The following is a 19,144-nucleotide window of genomic DNA, read 5'->3' as shown; positions in this document are numbered from 1 at the left end:
AATAAAATTTGTTTGCTTTATAAAAGTATTCTATTTTTTACTAGCTCTGCATTTTATATACTTCGTTTTCTGTTTTTTTTTCTCCACTAATTAATTACCTGGTGTATCACTGCAACTGCTTAATGAGATAGTTTCATAAGTAACAATGGCAGCAAAAGTTAAAAGATCCAATAGAAGTGATCTGTTTTTGAATCAAATTAATCACTACTTTTTTTCTTCTCTGACACAGCTTACTGAGATAGTTTCATAAGCAATTATGGCAGCAAATGTTAAAAAGTCCAATGGAAGTTATCTGTTTTTGAGTCAAATTAATTATTAAATTTTTCACTGTAACCGCTTACTCAGATAATTTCATTAGCAGCATTGGTAGCAAGTCCTTTGGAAGTTTTTGAATCAAATTAATCACCAATTTTTTCATTATAACTGTTTGCTAAGATAGTTCTGTTTGCAATATTGACAGCAGATGTTAAAACATATAAGCTGGAAGTGTTCTGTTTTTTAATCAAATTAATCACTACTTTTTTGTTTTCTCTGACACTGCTTACTGAGATAGTTTCATAAGTAACAATGGCAGCAAATGTTAAAAGATCCAATAGAAGTTAGTATCTGTTTTTGAATCAAATTAATTATTTAATTTTTCACTGTAACCGCTTACTCAGATAGTTTCATTAGCAGCATTGGCAGCAAATCCTTTGGAAGTTTTTGAATCAAAATAATCTCCTATTTTTTCACTATAACTGTTGCTGAGATAGTTCTATTTGCAATATTTACAGCAGATGTTAAAAGATACGCTGGAAGTGTTCTGTTTTTGAATCAAATTAATCACAACTTTTTTCTTCCACTGTCACTGCTTACTGAGATAGTTTCATAAGCAATAATGACGGCAACTGTTTAAAGATTCGTTGGAAGTTATTGAAATAATTCGATCTTCCATCCTGTGGAAGAAAATGTTTCCTTGTATTGAATCTGCTCAAGAACTCTTCTCAAAATGCCCTTTTCAATGTGGGTGGAAATATATTTTTGAAAAGAAATTGCCTCCGCTGCTTTTTTGTGTTCAAATCCATCCTTGGAGCAGTCGTGGCATCTGGTCACTTTTACATCGGATTTTATTGCGTTCGTCTTTGGCAAGATATATACGTCAATATCATCCGCCTGCGGAAATGAATTCTGGAGAAGAAAAAAAAAATGGAATCTTTAAGGCTCTGTGTTGGTGGGGGTCACCGTCTCGGGAACGAAGAAAAGGATGATGGGATTCCGACAGGCTTGTTTTCCGGAGCTTAAAGGAGTCCCCTCACATGATGTCTGTTCATTGTCCCAAAGCATTCTTTGGACTAAAAGAAGCTTTTCTTTTGTTCTGGTTCCTCGTTTATTACCGATAAAGATTCGGAAGTATTGTAGATACGACGAGATGTGTTTTTGGTTGGATAGAATTTATTGATTTTGGTGTTATGGTGTGTTAGAACTTTTTACAGCCGAATTCAACTTCTGCCGTTCAATTCTCCCGTTTTTCTATTGCTGCCGAAAATATTTAATTATCCCGTGAAATAAATTACTCATAGAGCTTAAAATTTTTTGTGGAAATATTGTTGGTAGGATTTCAATTTTATGCTCGATTCAATTTTTATATAATACTGACTTTATACGATTTAGAAGATTGAGTTTTTTACTTAACCCTGTTTTTTATGAGTCCCCCGATCCCGGGGCACTACGCGATTTTCTATTGTGATATCAACTATCCATAACATATGTTTCTTAGACTATTTGAATGCAATTTTTAGCAATAAGTAACTAGCAAATGTAAAATCATCATAAAAGTAAGCGAATTTGGATAAATAGAAGTGCTTGTTCGACAAATGCTCACGAACAGCAACTCCATAATAGAGAAATGCCTCTGACGACGTACAGTGACATTTCCTGCTAAGCTATTCATATTCATTATGATACACTACCTACCTTCCAGTTTTGTATCTGCCGTATTAAATCACCCTGTATGAATAGAAAATATGATCATGCTTGCGAAGGTAATTTTTTAACAAAATACGGTGTTTATGAAAAAATTGTATCTAATATGTGCAGTAAATATGTTCAATGTTTTATTGAATAACATAAGAAAAACATGTCCTTGTCATTAACCACTTCATTGGCCTTTGGCAGATGACTGGCTATCTACGTGATCTTATATCTGTAGGAAGCGTGAAACCCATTATAACTTATTGGCTTTGCTGTTAATACGATAACGGTAATTTCTGCTTCATTTTGTGCTGCCATCTATTGCTCAATTGATTCAATATAATTAGCACTTTTGTTTTGAAAGTTTTAAAGCCTTGTGTGAGATTTGATCTACTATGACACCTGTTTCGAGATGTCATTTGCAAAATAAGATGTTTTTTAAATGCTATTGTTCAATTATTAACAAAACATAAAAAACATTATTAACAAAACATAGAAATTCAAAAGAAAAATAAATGGCCTAGCAAAAAAATATATAAATTTTTTTTTTAATTAATACTAACCATTAAAATTTACATAAATCGATAAATTTCTTCTTTTACAAAGAGAACAATATATTAAACAAATTTTAAACCCCATAGTCGTTTTTTTTTTTCCTTCTTATTTTTCATTTGTTTTGAATGCAACAAAATTTGTGTTGTCTAGCAAAAAAGAAACAATAACTCATCGTCTTGTTCGACGGAAAAAATCGATAGTATCCCAAATTAATGAATGTTAGACGAAGAATTTTTACAGGCGATTAAAAGCCGTTTATCTATGGAAAAAAAAATTCTCAACAATTATAAAACCCATTTTGTGCTTCCTCATCGCATACTTTTTGATACATCCCAAAATGCTGAGTAGAAACACTTAACGTTTCTAGTATTCTTGGGTACTCAAAGCATTTCCCTTTGCCGCTTATATCTAATTTATTTTTAATTTAATCCAGTTTTTCTCCCCAAATTAGTAGTGAAACTATAGGCCTGAATGAATCCCCATAGAATATTTTTAATTACTTTGAGGTCCCCCTATCATTAAAATCGATTCACTCTTCTATTACGCGGCTTATTCAGGAATTTTAATTGCCATTTTGAGCCTAGAGATTAAAGATTGCCGCGGGTTTTAATGCTGAGAAAAAATAATAATTCCACGCCTTCGTGATTTCTAATGTACTAGGATTTTAATTTATTTTCTGAAAAGGTGAATATAATCTCGTTTATATTAATATTTTATCTGAAACTCTAGTAACATTGCATAATGGATTTTTTTTTCCTTTCAAGTGTTGATGTTTAAAATCGATCTGAAGCATTTGAAGTTGTGTTTTTATCTGTATACCTTCCATAAGCTGCCAAAAGTAAAGTGAGCAGATTTATATAAACCATGATTTGAGGACAGATCAGCAGAGCGTCTTCGAAAAATTTCTCGATTTGAAAACACTATATATTTATGGAAGATATTAACTTATCTTTGCAACTAAGATTTTTTTTAAAATTGATAACTAATATCAGGTGCAGAACCATCATCTTCAAATTTGATTTTGTTTTTAAGCAGTTTTGAAATATCATTTAATATTCTGTAAAATTAAAAATTATTTATAAATTTTTTAAATTATTTTAAGGCTAGTATTGCATTTTCATCTGTTAGTTTTAGTTTGGTTATTTACGTTAGTATTCACTATAAGACAAAACTATCTTTTTTTTTTTTAACATATCTCTATTTTTTTCCTTTGATATTTCATTTTATGTAAAAAAAAAACAAAAAAAAAACGCATGTTTTGGAAAAGAAACGAGAACATTTGAGGACACATTTTAAAATTTGGAAGCATTTTTTGGCATCAGAAAGTTTTAAAGGTTTTGAGGACAATCACTGAAATTAGGGTCACCTTAGGTCTGGTCACCTTAGCCAAAAGTGTAATATTTTTAGATACGACTAGAAATTTATAGTCCCTGAAATTTTGTTTTAGAAAATTTGATCAATTCTGGCACTTGTAAATTGGTGCTTGATAAGCTATAATTATTGACTTTAGATAGTAATTGATCAAGATTCAGATTGTTCAAAAGAAGGTAATTCGGTTATGTCAGATCAAAAATAAAATAAAACATGGGGAGTATTATTCTTAAAAAACTTTCTCCACACATATGTCATAAGTGATACGCCTTACGCTTTTCGTTTTTATCTGACAAAAACCAAATTAATTTCCTTTTTTTTCATACATTAAAAAAGCGTAGTTTTTAAAATCTTCATTTCATTTTATCACTTCTAATTACCTCATTGTTTTAAGTACAAGTCATTCATATCTTTCTTTTTATAGATATTTTCATATGATAATAATTTGAATTTTTTATTTCTTTTCAGAGCCTGCAAAATTAAAAGGTAGTCGAAGTATATACAATGTTACTTGGGGCTCCGTAGTTCGATTAGAATGTTCAGCTCAAGGAGAACCACCTCCTATCATCACGTGGTTTCAAGAGGGTGTCCCAGTAAGTTTTAGCTTCTTATCAAATTTAATTTTGCTTTTAATCATTTTTAAAATGAAAAATAAATAAAAGGATTTTCGTTAATTAACCATTTCTTAAGAAATCATGGTTAAAAGTAAATTCAGATCATACATTTATAGTGTTTTCTTTAACACTAAACATACCAACACTTAATATATACCTATTTCTACCATAGCCGGTCAATTGACCGGACTTCTTGTTTCTTGCTTGAATGTATGATGTTGGGAAGGAAATAAACAAAAAAAACTTTATTATAATTAAACAAAATTGTATATTGCCAATTTTTATGTATTACAAACACAAAGAATTATAATTTTTAATTCATTGCTCAACTCATTTTTTCCGTTGTACATTTTCCGGAAACATATTTTCCAGATTTAGAACAAATTTTGATGGTTTTATAGTCCTTACAATATCCTATTTGGCATGTCTGACGTTAATAAGAATCTATAAGCTACTTTCCAAAACTTTTAGTTTTTGTCACTTTTTCTTACACAAAAATATCAATCTTAAAATTTTAGATACTTGTTTGAAATTTGAATCCACAGTTATTCTGAATGAACTAATTACACAACAGTTTTCGCAGAAATGTGCAACTAATCGAATGCAATACGTTGAACATTCATTACATCACAATTTCTGATCCGATAACCTTGTAAAACAATAAATTGTTCTCCCGGTCAAATGACCGGTTGTGGTAGAAATAGGTATACGACAAGTGTTATTCGAAACAAATAAAATACAACAAAATAGTAATAGAATATTAACTGTATATAATTGTTAGAAAAAATCATGAAATCAAATGTGCAAAAGCGATAAGTTGATATGCTCATTTTCGATGCATAAGTTCTTAAACGGTCATTTGACCGGCTATGGTATGTTTAGTGTTAAGTAATAAGTGTTGCCCTGCACTTAGTGTTGGGCTAGTCACAAATTCTATGGACTAAACTGAAGTTGTAGAGCGTGCGTTCTCCGTAGTTTCTTCTGCAGCCTCCAGCTCTTGAATTACATAATATATTTAAATATTTAGTTTTATAGATTACGACATTTTGAACATTATTAGAATCTATTGAGCATTACCTGAATTAAAATGCTGCTGTGTTGCAGTTCTACCAGTCTTTCATAGTCTTGAATTATTGCCATTCTGACGCACTTTTCAGTATGAAAGTCCAACAATAGAAATTCTTCTGTTTTGTTCTTATTTTTGGCCATGACAAAATATTCCTAGAAATACGCTAACCCTGTTGCTATAGAGACTGCCACTCACCAGACACAGTGACGGTGACTTTTCTGAGAGGCAAACAGTACCTACTTTTTTTCCTCTGTCCAGCTCCTCTCAGCATTTCCTTTATGTTGCGGAGTTAATAATTTGTAGTTATCTGGGCATGCTAGTAACAGAGTCTCGGGATTGCTATTGGCATTGTGAAATTCTTATTATTGTTTTATGTATTCTGATATTTTACTGATACGCTGTTTTGTTGTATTTTTAGTAAGTGTACGTTTTCTTAAAATTGCTATTTTATATTCGTTTTTGCACCATTATAACAAATTGTTAGTGAATAAAAAAAAATGAAGAAAATGGAACATTTAAGGCAACGTGGGAGATTATTTCTTTAATTCTGTGAACGATAAAACGATGTTTTTACTGTGCAATACAGTATTGACTACTTTGAAGGGGAAAAAGTGGAATGCAAGTAAACACTATTTGACTCATAAGGAACATAAGTATTTAAATTTAAAAGTTGAATCTCGACAGTAGGTTTTATTGAAAATACATCTACTTGATTATTTTTTTATTTAAAGCCGTATTAAAGAAATATATGAAGTTGTTTATTAAAAGAAATTGTTAAAGATTAATTTTATAATAAGCTATTAGCCTTTTGTTTATGCAAAAATACTTTATTTTGTAAATTTTTGTTTAAATAAATGACTTAATTATTTTGCATTATTTCTATATGCATATTTAAAGCTATAATAATTTTTCTAAAGTCACATTTATTGGTATACCACCTTATACAGCTATGCTTTATCTCTGCCTAATTTAAATATGACCTCTCATAGTAAGAGTTCACCACCTATAGACTTAGCCGTAGATTGTTGTTTGTTTATTGTTATTTTATTGTTTTTTTCTGTTTTGTCGTTGTTTAGTCTACAGTTGTCTTTGTAATCTGCCATTAGAAATGATTAAAAAAACCTTTATGAAGTACCTTTTTTATGATACTATCATTTCATTTTAATTACGTTTTTGCGAATTTAACAAAATATCAAAATCTTTTCTCTCATGCAGTATATAGTACTGCTTAATTATTCATTTCGGCCTTATTATGTTGATTTTCGGGACTAATAATAGCAATTGTTATAAATAAAAAAAACTACTATAAAATAAAATTTGTTCACCGTTTCAATTAATATTCTGTTTCCGACCTTAGGTATTTAAGTGTTAAAGTAGTGTTTAGTTTGCATAAATTGATTGCTGTCTAAAGATTTAAGTAAACACGAGAGTTTCGTTTTAGCTAATTAATATGCTAATTGATTGTTAAGACCTTTGCTTCTAAATTAATTAAAGCTACTAGAAAAGTCTATATCTTAGTATATTTCCCCCTTGATATTTAGCTAAAATTTACCCTGCATTCCTTGTTTTTTTTTCCTCCCATTAAAAACAAAAGAACAACCATCCAATCATTAGTCTCAAAAGAAAAATGGTTTTCTAATAGTGCTACGTATAAAAGGGCTGGATTAAAATTTTAAAAAGGGATTTGCTGTGGATAAAAAGTATTGAGCAAGAGCTAGAACTTTATCTAATTATCTTGTGTTTTTTTAAAATATCACAAAGCATTTTATTCTTACATACAAGTTTTTTTTTAATATTTTTATATCTTGTTCAATTAAAGTGTTATGTCAAAAACTACCGTTGTGTAAAAACGTTAATATTTTTTCTGCGTTTCTTTTCTATTTGTGAGACGTTTTTATAACCTCTTACATTTTTTTGTAAAGGCTCAAAATATTTTTATTTTTTTATTATTTATGTTTTCTCTTTCTGATGTTTGTTTTTTCCTCGTAGTTTTATAAGCTTTTCGTTTTGATCGTTTGTTTGTTCCTGTACTGAAATATTTGTAATCTATTTAGTTATATTATTTAATAACAGATTATGTTTAAATAATAAAGAAAAATCTTTTCCGCTCTTCTGAGCCCTTACGGTTTGGGGGAAAAGTTATCTCCAAGATTATTTAGAATTTTGTTCTCAAAAATAAATTTTGAAAATTACGAATTTTCAGGCTTAAACAAAATATTTTTTTATGTCAACGTCGTCGTCCCAGCCCCAAAGTCTTATCTAAATTTTTGCTTATCGTAATTCAGGGTTATTTAGATCTATTTGTCTCAACTTTTGTATATCTCTCTCAGTTTAAAATTTCATGTAAAATTATAATATGCTTGTCCTGATTTCTGATTTTTTTTTAAAAATCTTTAACAATTACGTTTTTGGTTTATGACAGTTAGTACAATATTTTTTGCTTTCTTTAATACAAAAAAATAGCATTGTTTGTTTGTTTCGTGTTGCCCTTATAAGCAACGCTTTATAAACTAGGAAGGTCATCATCACTTTAAACCTGGGTTGAAGACTCGGGTTCGAATTATTTGTCCGATTTATTTGGATTTAGCTAATATTTTAATAAACAGGTTTTTTTTAAGGATTTTTTTCTTCTGGAAATCTTCATTTTCTGGCAAGTTTAACCATTTTTTTTAAAATATTTCTTTAAAAAAAGGAGAGGCAACCTTTATTTTTCTATTTGAGTAGTTTTCTCATAATTTAATATTATTATTGAAATTATCAATTCTGTATGATAAATTTTATTGCACGGAATACAAATTTAATATACTTAGAATCTGAAGGAGAAAAAAAAACGATTACAATTTTATCAAACTGAATATTTACCTTTCTCATGCTTAGGAGAAAATACATGAATTATAAATTTTGTAACATTTTAAATTTTTTTTAAAAATTTGAACATTTTGCTTATATATGTCCGATTAGCTGCGTAATTTATTCATGGGTGTCATTTCAATTTATTCCGTAGATTCATTCCCCATTCCAGGAAATACTCCTATTTTGGAATGATTGAAATTGAACTTCTGTGTTTCCCTTCCAGCTTAGTTGTAACCGCGGTTAAGAAACCTGTCAAAATATCTGAAATTTTGATCTCCTCAGCATGCGTGGATGGAAATATTTCGTGAAAGTTTCTACTCTCCCTTACCCCGGCCCAATCACCTCTAGCGAATCAAAAACAGGGAAGATGTCAAGAAAAGAACAAAAGAAAAGAAGAAGTATAAAAAAAAACGTTCCAGAAGGAAGCCCGGCATATTACAAGAAGCTTTTACTGCGGGGCTTGACATCCCCCGTAATTGAGGTTCGCTGCTATGCTCTGATCCACTCTGACAGGTGCACCTTTTTGGTTGCTAAGGTTACCTATTCACACGCCTGGAATGAACTGTTTTACCTACTACTGTCTTCGCTCTCGGCTTCCAACTAAAAATATTCCTTTTCTAAGAGAACTAAAAATATATTCGCATGAAACACTTATATTTTGTTGAAACATTGTTAATTGTGTAAAACATCGTGGCACCACAGTTAATCTGATTGACTTATGTTTTATCTTTATGTTACTCTTTTCGAATTTTCATGTATTCATCTCGAAATTATATTCATAAGAATTTGTACTAAAGTTACTAATTATTTATTTTGGATTGATTATACTGGCACCAAAAATATATTTGCATGAAACACTTATATTTTGTTGAAACATTGTTAATCGTATAAAACATCGTGGCACCACAGTTAATCTGATTGACTTACGTTTTATCTTAATGTGAATATTTTCGAATTTTCATGTATTCATCTCGAAATTATATTCATAAGAATTCTTACTAAAGTTACTAATTTATTTATTTTGGATTGATTGTACTGGCACCAAAAATATACTTGCATGAAACACTAACATTTTGTTGAACCGTTGTTAGTCGTATAAAACATCTTGACACCACAGATAATGTAATTGACTTACGTTTTATCTTAATGTGAATATTTTCGAATTTTTATGTATTCATTTCGAAATTATGGTCATAAGAATTCGTGCTGAAGTTTCCAATTCAAACGCTTTGAATGAACTACTGAACTTTGAATGAACTTTATGCCTACTATTTTCACTTACGACTTTCTCTGTACTTCGATTTAAAAATATTCTTTTTCTGAAGATTTTAGATTGATTGCTGTCTAAAGATTNTAAATAAAAGTTAACAATACCATAATTTAACCACTTTCTTAAGAAATAAATGCAATAATAAAAAGAAAACTTAAATACCCTATTCCGTTTTACAATTTAAAAAGCGCAGAAACTTAATAGCTTTTATTAAAGTGGCAATAACATTCTTTCGTGCGGAACCAAATACGATAAAGAATTTATAAACTCCTTTCAAAAGGAATAGAAGGAGGAAGGAGAGGGGGGATAGAGATAAAAACTTCATATTTCAGAAACGTAATGAAGTCTGGAGAAATAGTTTTCCGTCCAAGAAACGCTAACACCTCAGTAACAAAAGAGGCAGCTTCATAAAAACATGTCCATTACCCCCAAGCTGACACAATTCAACATCTTCGCATTAGATAAAAAAACATCTGCTATGGTCATCAAAAATAACATTTCCATCCAGGGAAGGGATGAGGCCAAAAAAAAAATAATAATAAATAGGAAACAATTGGCTCCATAAACCACAAGGCACGCAATTGGGTAAGCATCGCCAAAACTACTTCGCCAAAACTTCTTTAACTATTCCCATTACATCTAAAGAAAAAAGGGGCCTTTTTTTTCCTTAGCCTAGATGAGGAATTTGTTTTTGTTTTGCGATAAAAAGGAGGGCTACTTGTCAAATAGCGGGAAAGAAATAATTGAAAAGTCAATGCTTGGGAATGGTCTCGCCAAGAAGCTGTTACACTTCCGAACATTCCACCGCCAAATTGCCCGATATAAAAAAATAAAAGAAATTTCTCTTTTTTTTATATATATATATTTTCATTTGACTAACCAAGAGTGAAAAAAGATGAAACGAAATTGTCGGATGGAAAATGCATAAAAAAAAAGGGGGATCGAGGGCACCGGAATTTGTTTTGATTTTCGTTCCATACAAAGCATTATACTTTTCCCTTCGAGAAGAAATGATGATGTAAAATAAATGGATTTACAAATTGGTTTGCAGGAAAAGTAGTCGCGATTCCAAAATATGGCAGGTAAAAATACAATCTTTGAAAAATTTGTTTTTATTTATTTTTTTGAAGAGAAAATATGTTTTTGTTGTTTCTATTTATATCTTCATTTTTGATGGCAAGGAGACAAATTTATTTTTTTCGATCAATGTATTTTGCATACTGCCGTAAATCTCCTTTTTTGTTTTCACCCCCTCACAAGGTTTCGATTGCTTTGAATGATGGAGAGAAATATTCTACATTTAATACATCGTAACAGAACTGTGGAATACATTTGCTATTATAATTTTCAAGGGTCAAGAAAATTTATGTATAAAAACGTTGTAAAAAATCGCATTTTACAAACTCTGTATTTTTGCATCTGAAAAAAAAGATTTATGTGTTAAATATGAATAAAATCAGCTGAAGATTTGGAATTTCAATAAGTTTTAATTGAAAAATCATTAAAACTAGAGCCACAGAGTGGGTAGTTGAAATGTTTGACTCCGACTCTGGACTCTCCTGAAAGCTCGACTCTAACCTATACCCCATTAAAACTGCCGCCATCTAAACTTATGATACTATGACAGCTTCTGAATTCAATGACTGAAACGAATCTAGGTTTTGAACCAGCTCCTGTTTTGTATCCTTTCTGTTTGGGATTTGATTTGGCTTTAAAACATGTCAAATGTATTTTCACTTCAAAACTTATTTCTGTATCGCGAACTATAGTTAATGCACGTTTAAATCTACTGGGAGTTAAACCAAGTACTAAAAGATTAAAAATACAGTTAAATGGCTATGTCGGATATCCAATCGTATAGATGTGACAAAATTCATGGGTATGGAAAGCTAAGCAAATTCATTTCATTACGTCATTTGTTAGGCTTATTTTATTTCCTTTTATAACGGCCGTTGGACAACCGACCCGATTGTGGGTTAACGACAATTGAATTTTGAACCCATTCCAGAAAACAAGGGAACTCCTGGCGGTAAACCTTTGCAAAGTGACATCGACAGTTCAAAAAGCGTGATTTGTTGGGATTCTATGTGCTGCTTCGTTTTCAATCGGCGTTCAAATCGTAGCCAATAAGAACTCTCGGTGTTTATGCTCAGTCACACATGCATGAGCACATTTATGAGTATAATTCTACACTTAGGTGTTTGGCAGTCACGAAATATGACTTCACTTGAACAAATATTCTCAGGTGGAATGGTTTAACATGCAGAAGTACTTTACTTTAAAGGGTTTTTTTTTTTCTTTTTAAAGTTAGCAGCAGCATTTGCTGAGCTTTGTAACTGAAAACGGGGAATAAAATTCTAGTTTCCTAAGCAAAAGGCTGCAAACACTCGGCTTTTTTCCTTCTTACGTTTTTTTAATTGATTGGATAGATTTTTATGTCTGGGAAGAAGGGATTGAACTCATTTAATGATTTCAACACTCAGGGGATAGAGCGTTAGTCTTCCAAAGCATGGAACCGGGTTCGAATCCCAGTCGATACGAATTCCGCATCCGGCTTGCGCCGACCACAGTGCTGACTTGGAATATCCTCTGTGGTAGACGGATCATGGGTTAGAGTCCCCTTAAGGTCAGGCTAACCGTGGGAAGTTCTTGTAAAATGATTCACGCAAAATTTGAGTCTAGCCCCTCTTAAATAAAATAACGCCAGCTGAAAAAAAGAGTGACTGCTGTTGCTTTAGTGTTAAAGTGGATCGCTACACAAAATGCAATGCGTTTTTGTTTTTTGTCATTTTCTGATTGCGTATTTCATGCCCAAATCATGCACATGATTGCGTAATTCATCCCCATGATTGCGTAATTGATCAATTCATGCCCATGATTGCGTAATTCATGCTATCTAACACTGTTATTTTATTTCATTTTTTTTTTTCAGTCAAAGGTTTAGTGCTGATAATCCCGCGATCACGCTTTGAGGAATGAAATTGAATGACCTACCCACGAAATTTTGCTAGCAAAAAAATTTCGAAAAACAGTTCGCGAGTGGCTGTTAATTCTTTTCTCTAATTAGCCGATATACTGAACAATATATAACCCAACACTGTGAAAGAATAAAAAAAAATCGCAATTATTTAATTGAGTTCCGTGGTATATCAGGGAATAAAGTGTTCACCTTCCAATGAGGTGAACCGGGTTCAAATCCCAGCGATGGCTGGTCGGCTCGCACCGACCACAGTGCTGACATAAAATATCCTCAGTGGTAGACGGATCATTTGTTAGAGTCCCCTTGCCGCCAGGCTAACCGTGGGAGGTTCACGTGGTTTTCTTCTCCGTGTAACGCAAATGCGGGTTAGTTCCATCAAAGCGTCCTCCACAAAGGCAAATTTCTCCCAATACTTGATCAAAGAGTTCCCTTGTCTTCTGGCTTTAAAATTACAAGGCTACGGAGTTGAACATTAGTAGTGGTAAACCCAAAATTGGATCGAAATGAAATTATTAACTTGTAAAAACAAGTCATTTTATGCATAATTAAGTCAAAATTTATACATAATTGCTTAATGCATAATTGCTTAATGCATAAATTTTGTAACACCTTCTATCAAAACTAGGTTTTCAAAGAAGGTGCCTTTTTTTATATGCTAATGAACGGGTAAAAAAAATACCCCTTTCCGTTCCTCCAAAAAATGCGGAACAAAGATATTTTAACTAGATTGATTCTATAAACTTTCATTTTTTTCACATTTTAAATATGAATACTAAGCAGTGTTTGCATTCAGATAAAAATCAAATATTAAATTCTCAATGCTTTTCTCTTTATTTTTGAATTTAGTGTTAAGAAGGCTATTCAGAAAAAAATGTATTTTCCGTGCCCGGGTACAATATAAATTTGTAAAGATAACTTCACGAAGCATGAACTGAATTCAAATTTCCATAATGGCGTGAGTGTAAAAATAATCTGATATTTATTATGGTCTTTTGATCACAGAACATTCTCGAAAACAAGCGATAAAAAAAGACAGGCCGGAAATCATTTCTACCTTATTCGTGGGCGTGTAATTCAGGACCGAAGAAATAGTACGGTACTAGACAAGACTGACTCCACCCAACCAAATCTTTATGATGCAAATTTTCTTGCTTCTAGTCCCGGAATATCTGGTTTTAAATCTAAGAATCGATGATGAGTTCACTTCACTTCAAAAAAATATCTTATCCTGGAAATGCTAAGCAATCGTGCAAATGAGTCTGGCTCGGTAGCACATTTTCAAATGCAAATAACTGCAACTGTATCTGTATCTGCACAATGTGCGAAGCCAATCTGATTAGGAAAAGGGAAAAGTTTTTAAGATTTTTTGGATGGTGGAGTTTCTTGTGGTAGTTTTTCTTTAAATTGTGCATAGGATTGATATTTTTTTTAAAATTTATTCTTGAGAATCTTTAATGGAAATATAGTATCGCTAAAATTTGATAGTTTTATTTTATGTACAATCTTACAACTATTGTCAAAAGTAGCTCCGATTTTGTAATTTTTCCTTACAGGACTAAAATATAACTTTTCAAGTTATTGTCCAAAATCGTCCTATTTTTGTATTTTTTTTATAACAGCGTCTAAAATAAAGCTCATTGAAATATTGTTACCGTTGATTGTTTCTATATGATTTTATCAATGTTTAATGTTATTTATGGAAAATAAGTAAGTATGCACTTTAATTTTTGATATGTGTTTGGCGCAACATGTCCACATTTGGATCTTGTGCCATTAAACTCTACATTCAATCAATCGAACACAACCAACCATTGAAATATTGTAATTGAGATGCGTCGATCACTTCTCAGGTTTGATTACGCATGTGTGTGTAGTGAGCTGGGTTCGTTGAGATTATTGCACTTTCATGTGCAACTCTGCAGCATTTTGCAAGATATTCTCAATTTTAAGCTTCATTTCCCACCATCTGAAATCAAACCGAAAAACCTCTTGGTCATTTTTTAATGGCTAATATAATCAAGAAAAAAAGTTCTTTGTCAAAAACTAGTTATTTTATCATGATCATGTAAATTCTTTGAAAATTATTTTGCATTTTGTTTATGTATATAGTGCTTAAAAATATTTTTGAGTGCTTAAAAAGTACCTAAAAGGTGCTTTTTTGTTGAAAGATTTGGCTACGCACCCTGATCAACTTGAATGAATGATTTTTTATTTTCAGTTGGACGAATATATCTTGGAGGATCCAGTATTTACTCATTCAGAATTGACTGTGAATGCAACCCAAACTATGAGCTTCACGTGCAAAGCAACCAATTCCCTCCAGAGCCTCAACTCATCTGTAGTTAGTGATGTCAAGCACTTCCAAATATATGTAACTCCAAGAGATGGTAAGTTAACAGAACTAACCTTTAAATTTTTATCTCAGCACGTGGATGGTGTTTCCTGCACTAAATAGCGCTGTGGTTGCTGTTTCTTTTCTATTTTTTTTCGACGTTTAGATTACTGTGTCATGAACTGAGAAACTGGAAACAGAATGTAAAAAAAAAAAGCGAAAACAAAACATAAACCAAAATTCGGTTTTATAATTAAAATTAATATGAACAAATATTTCGAAAAAAAAAAGCATTTGGTTATATATCAGAACTAAGTTTCCATGTCTTGTCGTATCACCCGCCAGGTCACCCGCAACTAAACAAGTCAAAAGTATTAAATCAAAGTTGTCAAATGCACGATTTTTTTTTCTAATCTAGCAATCATGTCTCTTTTTTTAATTAAGTATTTATAAATAACTAAAACAAATTTTGGCTTCAAATTCTTCAGAATTAATCGATAACATATTATGAAATGAAAAAAAAAGGCTCATACTTTACATTGCCTATTTCTATAACTGAAAACGAAGTTAGCTGTTTGAAAATGTCGCTTTGCATATAAAATGCGATGTTGGCATTTAAGCTGTAATAAGCGCAAATTAGATGTAAGCTGTTGTCAACGTTCTAAACCGCAAGTAGTGATAATTAAAGTTCTATCTTTCTTTGTGTTTACATTGTATTGTAACACCATCCGATAAATTGACTTTTCAATACAATTTATGTTTCAAAAAAATTAAAACTGCTCTTCTTCTGCTATAGATTGTAATCCTATTAATCTCGAAAACTGTCATTTCAGAAGAAGATTTTTGGGAGGAAGACAACTTCCTTACTGATGTTCTTGGATCTGAAGAGGAGGAGGACATCACTGAAGACGAAGGTCCTCTAACCAACGAAATTGAAGTGTTTGAGGAAGAAAACAAATCCTTGGAAGATAAAAGGCCCTCAGAGGACGCAGATGGGAGTGGTTCTGAGAATCCGAAAGAAGATGGCCCTTTAGGTGGAGGTACTGGGGAGATACTTGGATACTGTGCTCCTTATACTGGCCAAGTGTGTAGGAAGTACTTGAATGGCTCTGGACATGTGTATTACAACTTTACAAGTGAAAATCATATCATTCCTTTGAATGAACAGATAGCAGACGCTTTGTGGAATGAACTTGTAACATCATTATTCGAACCCTGCAGGTAAGCTTGTTCACTTACCATTTTCAGTTTTCGTTCATAATCCTTAGCATTGGAAAGGAATGAGAAAAAAATTCGTTATTCCATTTCACATTTTGCAAAACTTGGCTAACTTTCTAACTTTTGCATGCACAACCAATATTAGATAGCAGACCTCAATTTAAAAAAAACACAGAGTGCGGTCACATAATTTAGTGTAAAAATCGTTCTCGTATGAATAGACCTGGTCTATCACAGTCAGGAAAGAAGTGTAGCTAATGCTCAAAAACGTTTTTTTCTTTGAGAGGGAACACATACAATTTGTTTTATACTAGTGGGTACAACGGTAAATCGGTTATAGAAAATTATGTTAAGTTTTTTTTTTCAGTTGTGAATGTTCTAATCAGATGCATCGAAAATCTTGTTAACTATTATATGGTTAAGAATAAATCACTGTCACACGGTGCCTAAGACACTGTTTATGAACCTCCAATGAAGAAATTGGCAACCATTGGCAGTATGAGACTGCAAAGTGTGTGTAAGCAACTTGATAACAGATTAGAAGGCCATGTAGCAGATGCGTCGAACATTTGAACTCAAATGACTTAATCACATTTATGGTTAATTCTATTCAAAACATAAAAAAGAACTCTGCAATGATAACGATCTTGTTTTTAGGATTCAGTTTAGAGGAGCTTAATCTCGAATTAGTTCTTTTGTGGTTTTACTGCAATGAGCAGTACAACCACCGCCAGTTCACCCCTAAACACCCTCCTTGTTTGTTCGAAATTGGCATCGAATTGCATGAATTGTTGATTTACTTCGAAAGCCCTTTCTTGTTATGGAATTTTTGTCAGGATGGATTTTTTGTCAGTTGATTGTTTAATCTCATGAGTCCAGTTTAGCCAAATGACTAACCAGTAAGGATTAACTGTAACAATTTGCTTTACTTTAGTACCGAAACAACCATGTTTTTTTTCATATTTATACCTTACACGTTATTTTGTGGTATTTATATTTTGATTTTGAATATTTGATCTTCACAAATGTATGATTATTAAATTTTTTTTTAAACTTTTGCAGGAGTGCTGCTGAAGTGATTCTGTGCCTGTATGCCTTTCCCAGGTGTGAATGGGCAGACGGGGTGGCTCGCCTAAAACCTCTATGCCGGGAAGATTGCATAGCAATCAAAGAGCTTTTTTGTTTAAATGAGTGGGCTCTCGCCGAAGACAACAAGCAACGAGGCATATTTTTCAAATCTCGTGGACACTTCCGACTTCCTGACTGTCACAACCTACCAACATTATCGAAAGGTGGGAAAGAGACCTGTTCTCACGCACATTTAACAGATATGCAACAAGATGAAATCACGTGTAAGTACCATACCTTTTACCAATCTGCCTAGATTAACTCTTAATGAAGTGAATTATTGGGATTAGGTTTGTTTCTTTGAAGGCAAATCAGTGATACACATAATGCAAAAACGGTAACTCGATAAGTGAGGACGATATAAAACAGAAATGAAAGTATGATCCGATTTATTACCTTTCCAATAACATTTTGAGACATTTTTCCTTACGATGGATTAGTCTAAAATTCCAAGTTCGACCGTAGACAGTTGTTTTGGTACCCAGTGTAACTAAATTTTCATGTATCCTAGTTACGAGAGAACAATTGAACAACGAGACTAAAATAAAGGAACGTTGTGATATACCGTAAGCGTTATCTTCAACTTTGGTTATGAGAAGTAACGATGAGGAAAATATTTTTCTGGATACCACAACAACTTAGATATGACTTATATTCTGGATACTCATAGGATCTGAGTGAATAATGACTTAATTCAACCGGAATCAATGTGTATCCGGAATATTGACTTGACTCAAGTGGACTTTAACTATCCGAAACTTCCTTATGAATAACAGGATAAGACAAACAAGCAAAATTTATGGCTTTTTTCTCTCTATAGAATTGTATAAATCCACTGTGATCCATTTATTAGGATTTTAAAATCCTCATTGAATTCTAGTATCCACATTAGCTTCCTTTTATCTTTTTTCAAAAATACAAAATAAAGTAGCATATATATTTCATGCTTAGCATTTATTATGCTGAAGCATGCTAGTTCTGTCTCCCATAATATATTAACAATTTAAGTATTCATATTTGGATCTGAAGTGCCCTCCCTTCCCCCTCTTTGCTCTTTTGAAGCTTAAGTGGTAAGCAATAGAAACAAATATCCACTTAGTATAAACTAATGTGTAATACCACTTTTTTCACATACGGTTTTTTTTTTCCTTGTATGTTTTATAAGCTCGCTCTTGACTTAGTGTCAAATGTAATAAAAACAAATAAGAGAGAGAATGAATGTTGCCAGATATTTATATCGAAATTTTTAAAAATATAAAGACTGAAGAGGGAAAAAAAACTATCCATAGAAGCCTTAACTTTCGTCCACTCTCCTTCCTGACCAAACTATTGAGACCATACTTTCGACATTGCGGATACCCTCCATAATTTGAGGGTCAAGAATTCAAAGCAGTCGAAATAAAGTTATGTTTATTCAGATAAAATATGCTTTTGTGTCTAGTTTCATAGCTTAAAATATCGTGTGCATTAATTAATTAGCTTATTTAAGGTTAAGCCCTCAAACCAATAACATTAAGGCTTAGTATAGTGCGGCTTTCAGGAGAACTCCTCCCGACATATGTCTCGCGTCGTGGCGGGTACCATAGTTACGATTAAAAATCACTTCGAATAGGGGTGTGGGATGAATAGTTTTGTCTTGATCTTCGCATCAGACAGCATGAGGGAACCAATCAACACATTCATTCCTCCATTGCACCCCCATTAGAAATGAGCCCTAGGTTGTTACCATAGCAGCAGACAGTCCCAGACTTTTAGTCTGGAGGAGTTCTCAAAGCTGCGCACTATACCTGAAGACTCCGATCAG

At 32.2% G+C, this 19,144-nt stretch overlaps 1 protein-coding gene across 1 annotated transcript in view; it reads left to right on the top strand.

Annotated features, from left to right (window-relative positions):
* LOC107456337 (tyrosine-protein kinase transmembrane receptor Ror2) overlaps positions 1–19,144 on the top strand; it is a 216,814-nt gene that overhangs the window by 176,717 nt on the left and 20,953 nt on the right. The window contains exons 3-6 of the mRNA XM_043039181.2: positions 4,345–4,469; positions 14,881–15,049; positions 15,828–16,215; positions 17,275–17,564. Coding sequence (XP_042895115.1) covers positions 4,345–4,469; positions 14,881–15,049; positions 15,828–16,215; positions 17,275–17,564 — 972 coding nt within the window. The remainder of the gene's footprint in view (positions 1–4,344; positions 4,470–14,880; positions 15,050–15,827; positions 16,216–17,274; positions 17,565–19,144) is intronic.

This window comes from Parasteatoda tepidariorum, chromosome 4 (genome assembly GCF_043381705.1).
Source record: "Parasteatoda tepidariorum isolate YZ-2023 chromosome 4, CAS_Ptep_4.0, whole genome shotgun sequence".
Taxonomy (NCBI): Eukaryota; Metazoa; Arthropoda; class Arachnida; order Araneae; family Theridiidae; genus Parasteatoda; species Parasteatoda tepidariorum.
The sequence above is the reverse complement of the archived record's forward strand: the minus strand, read 5'-3'. Positions and strand labels throughout refer to the sequence as shown.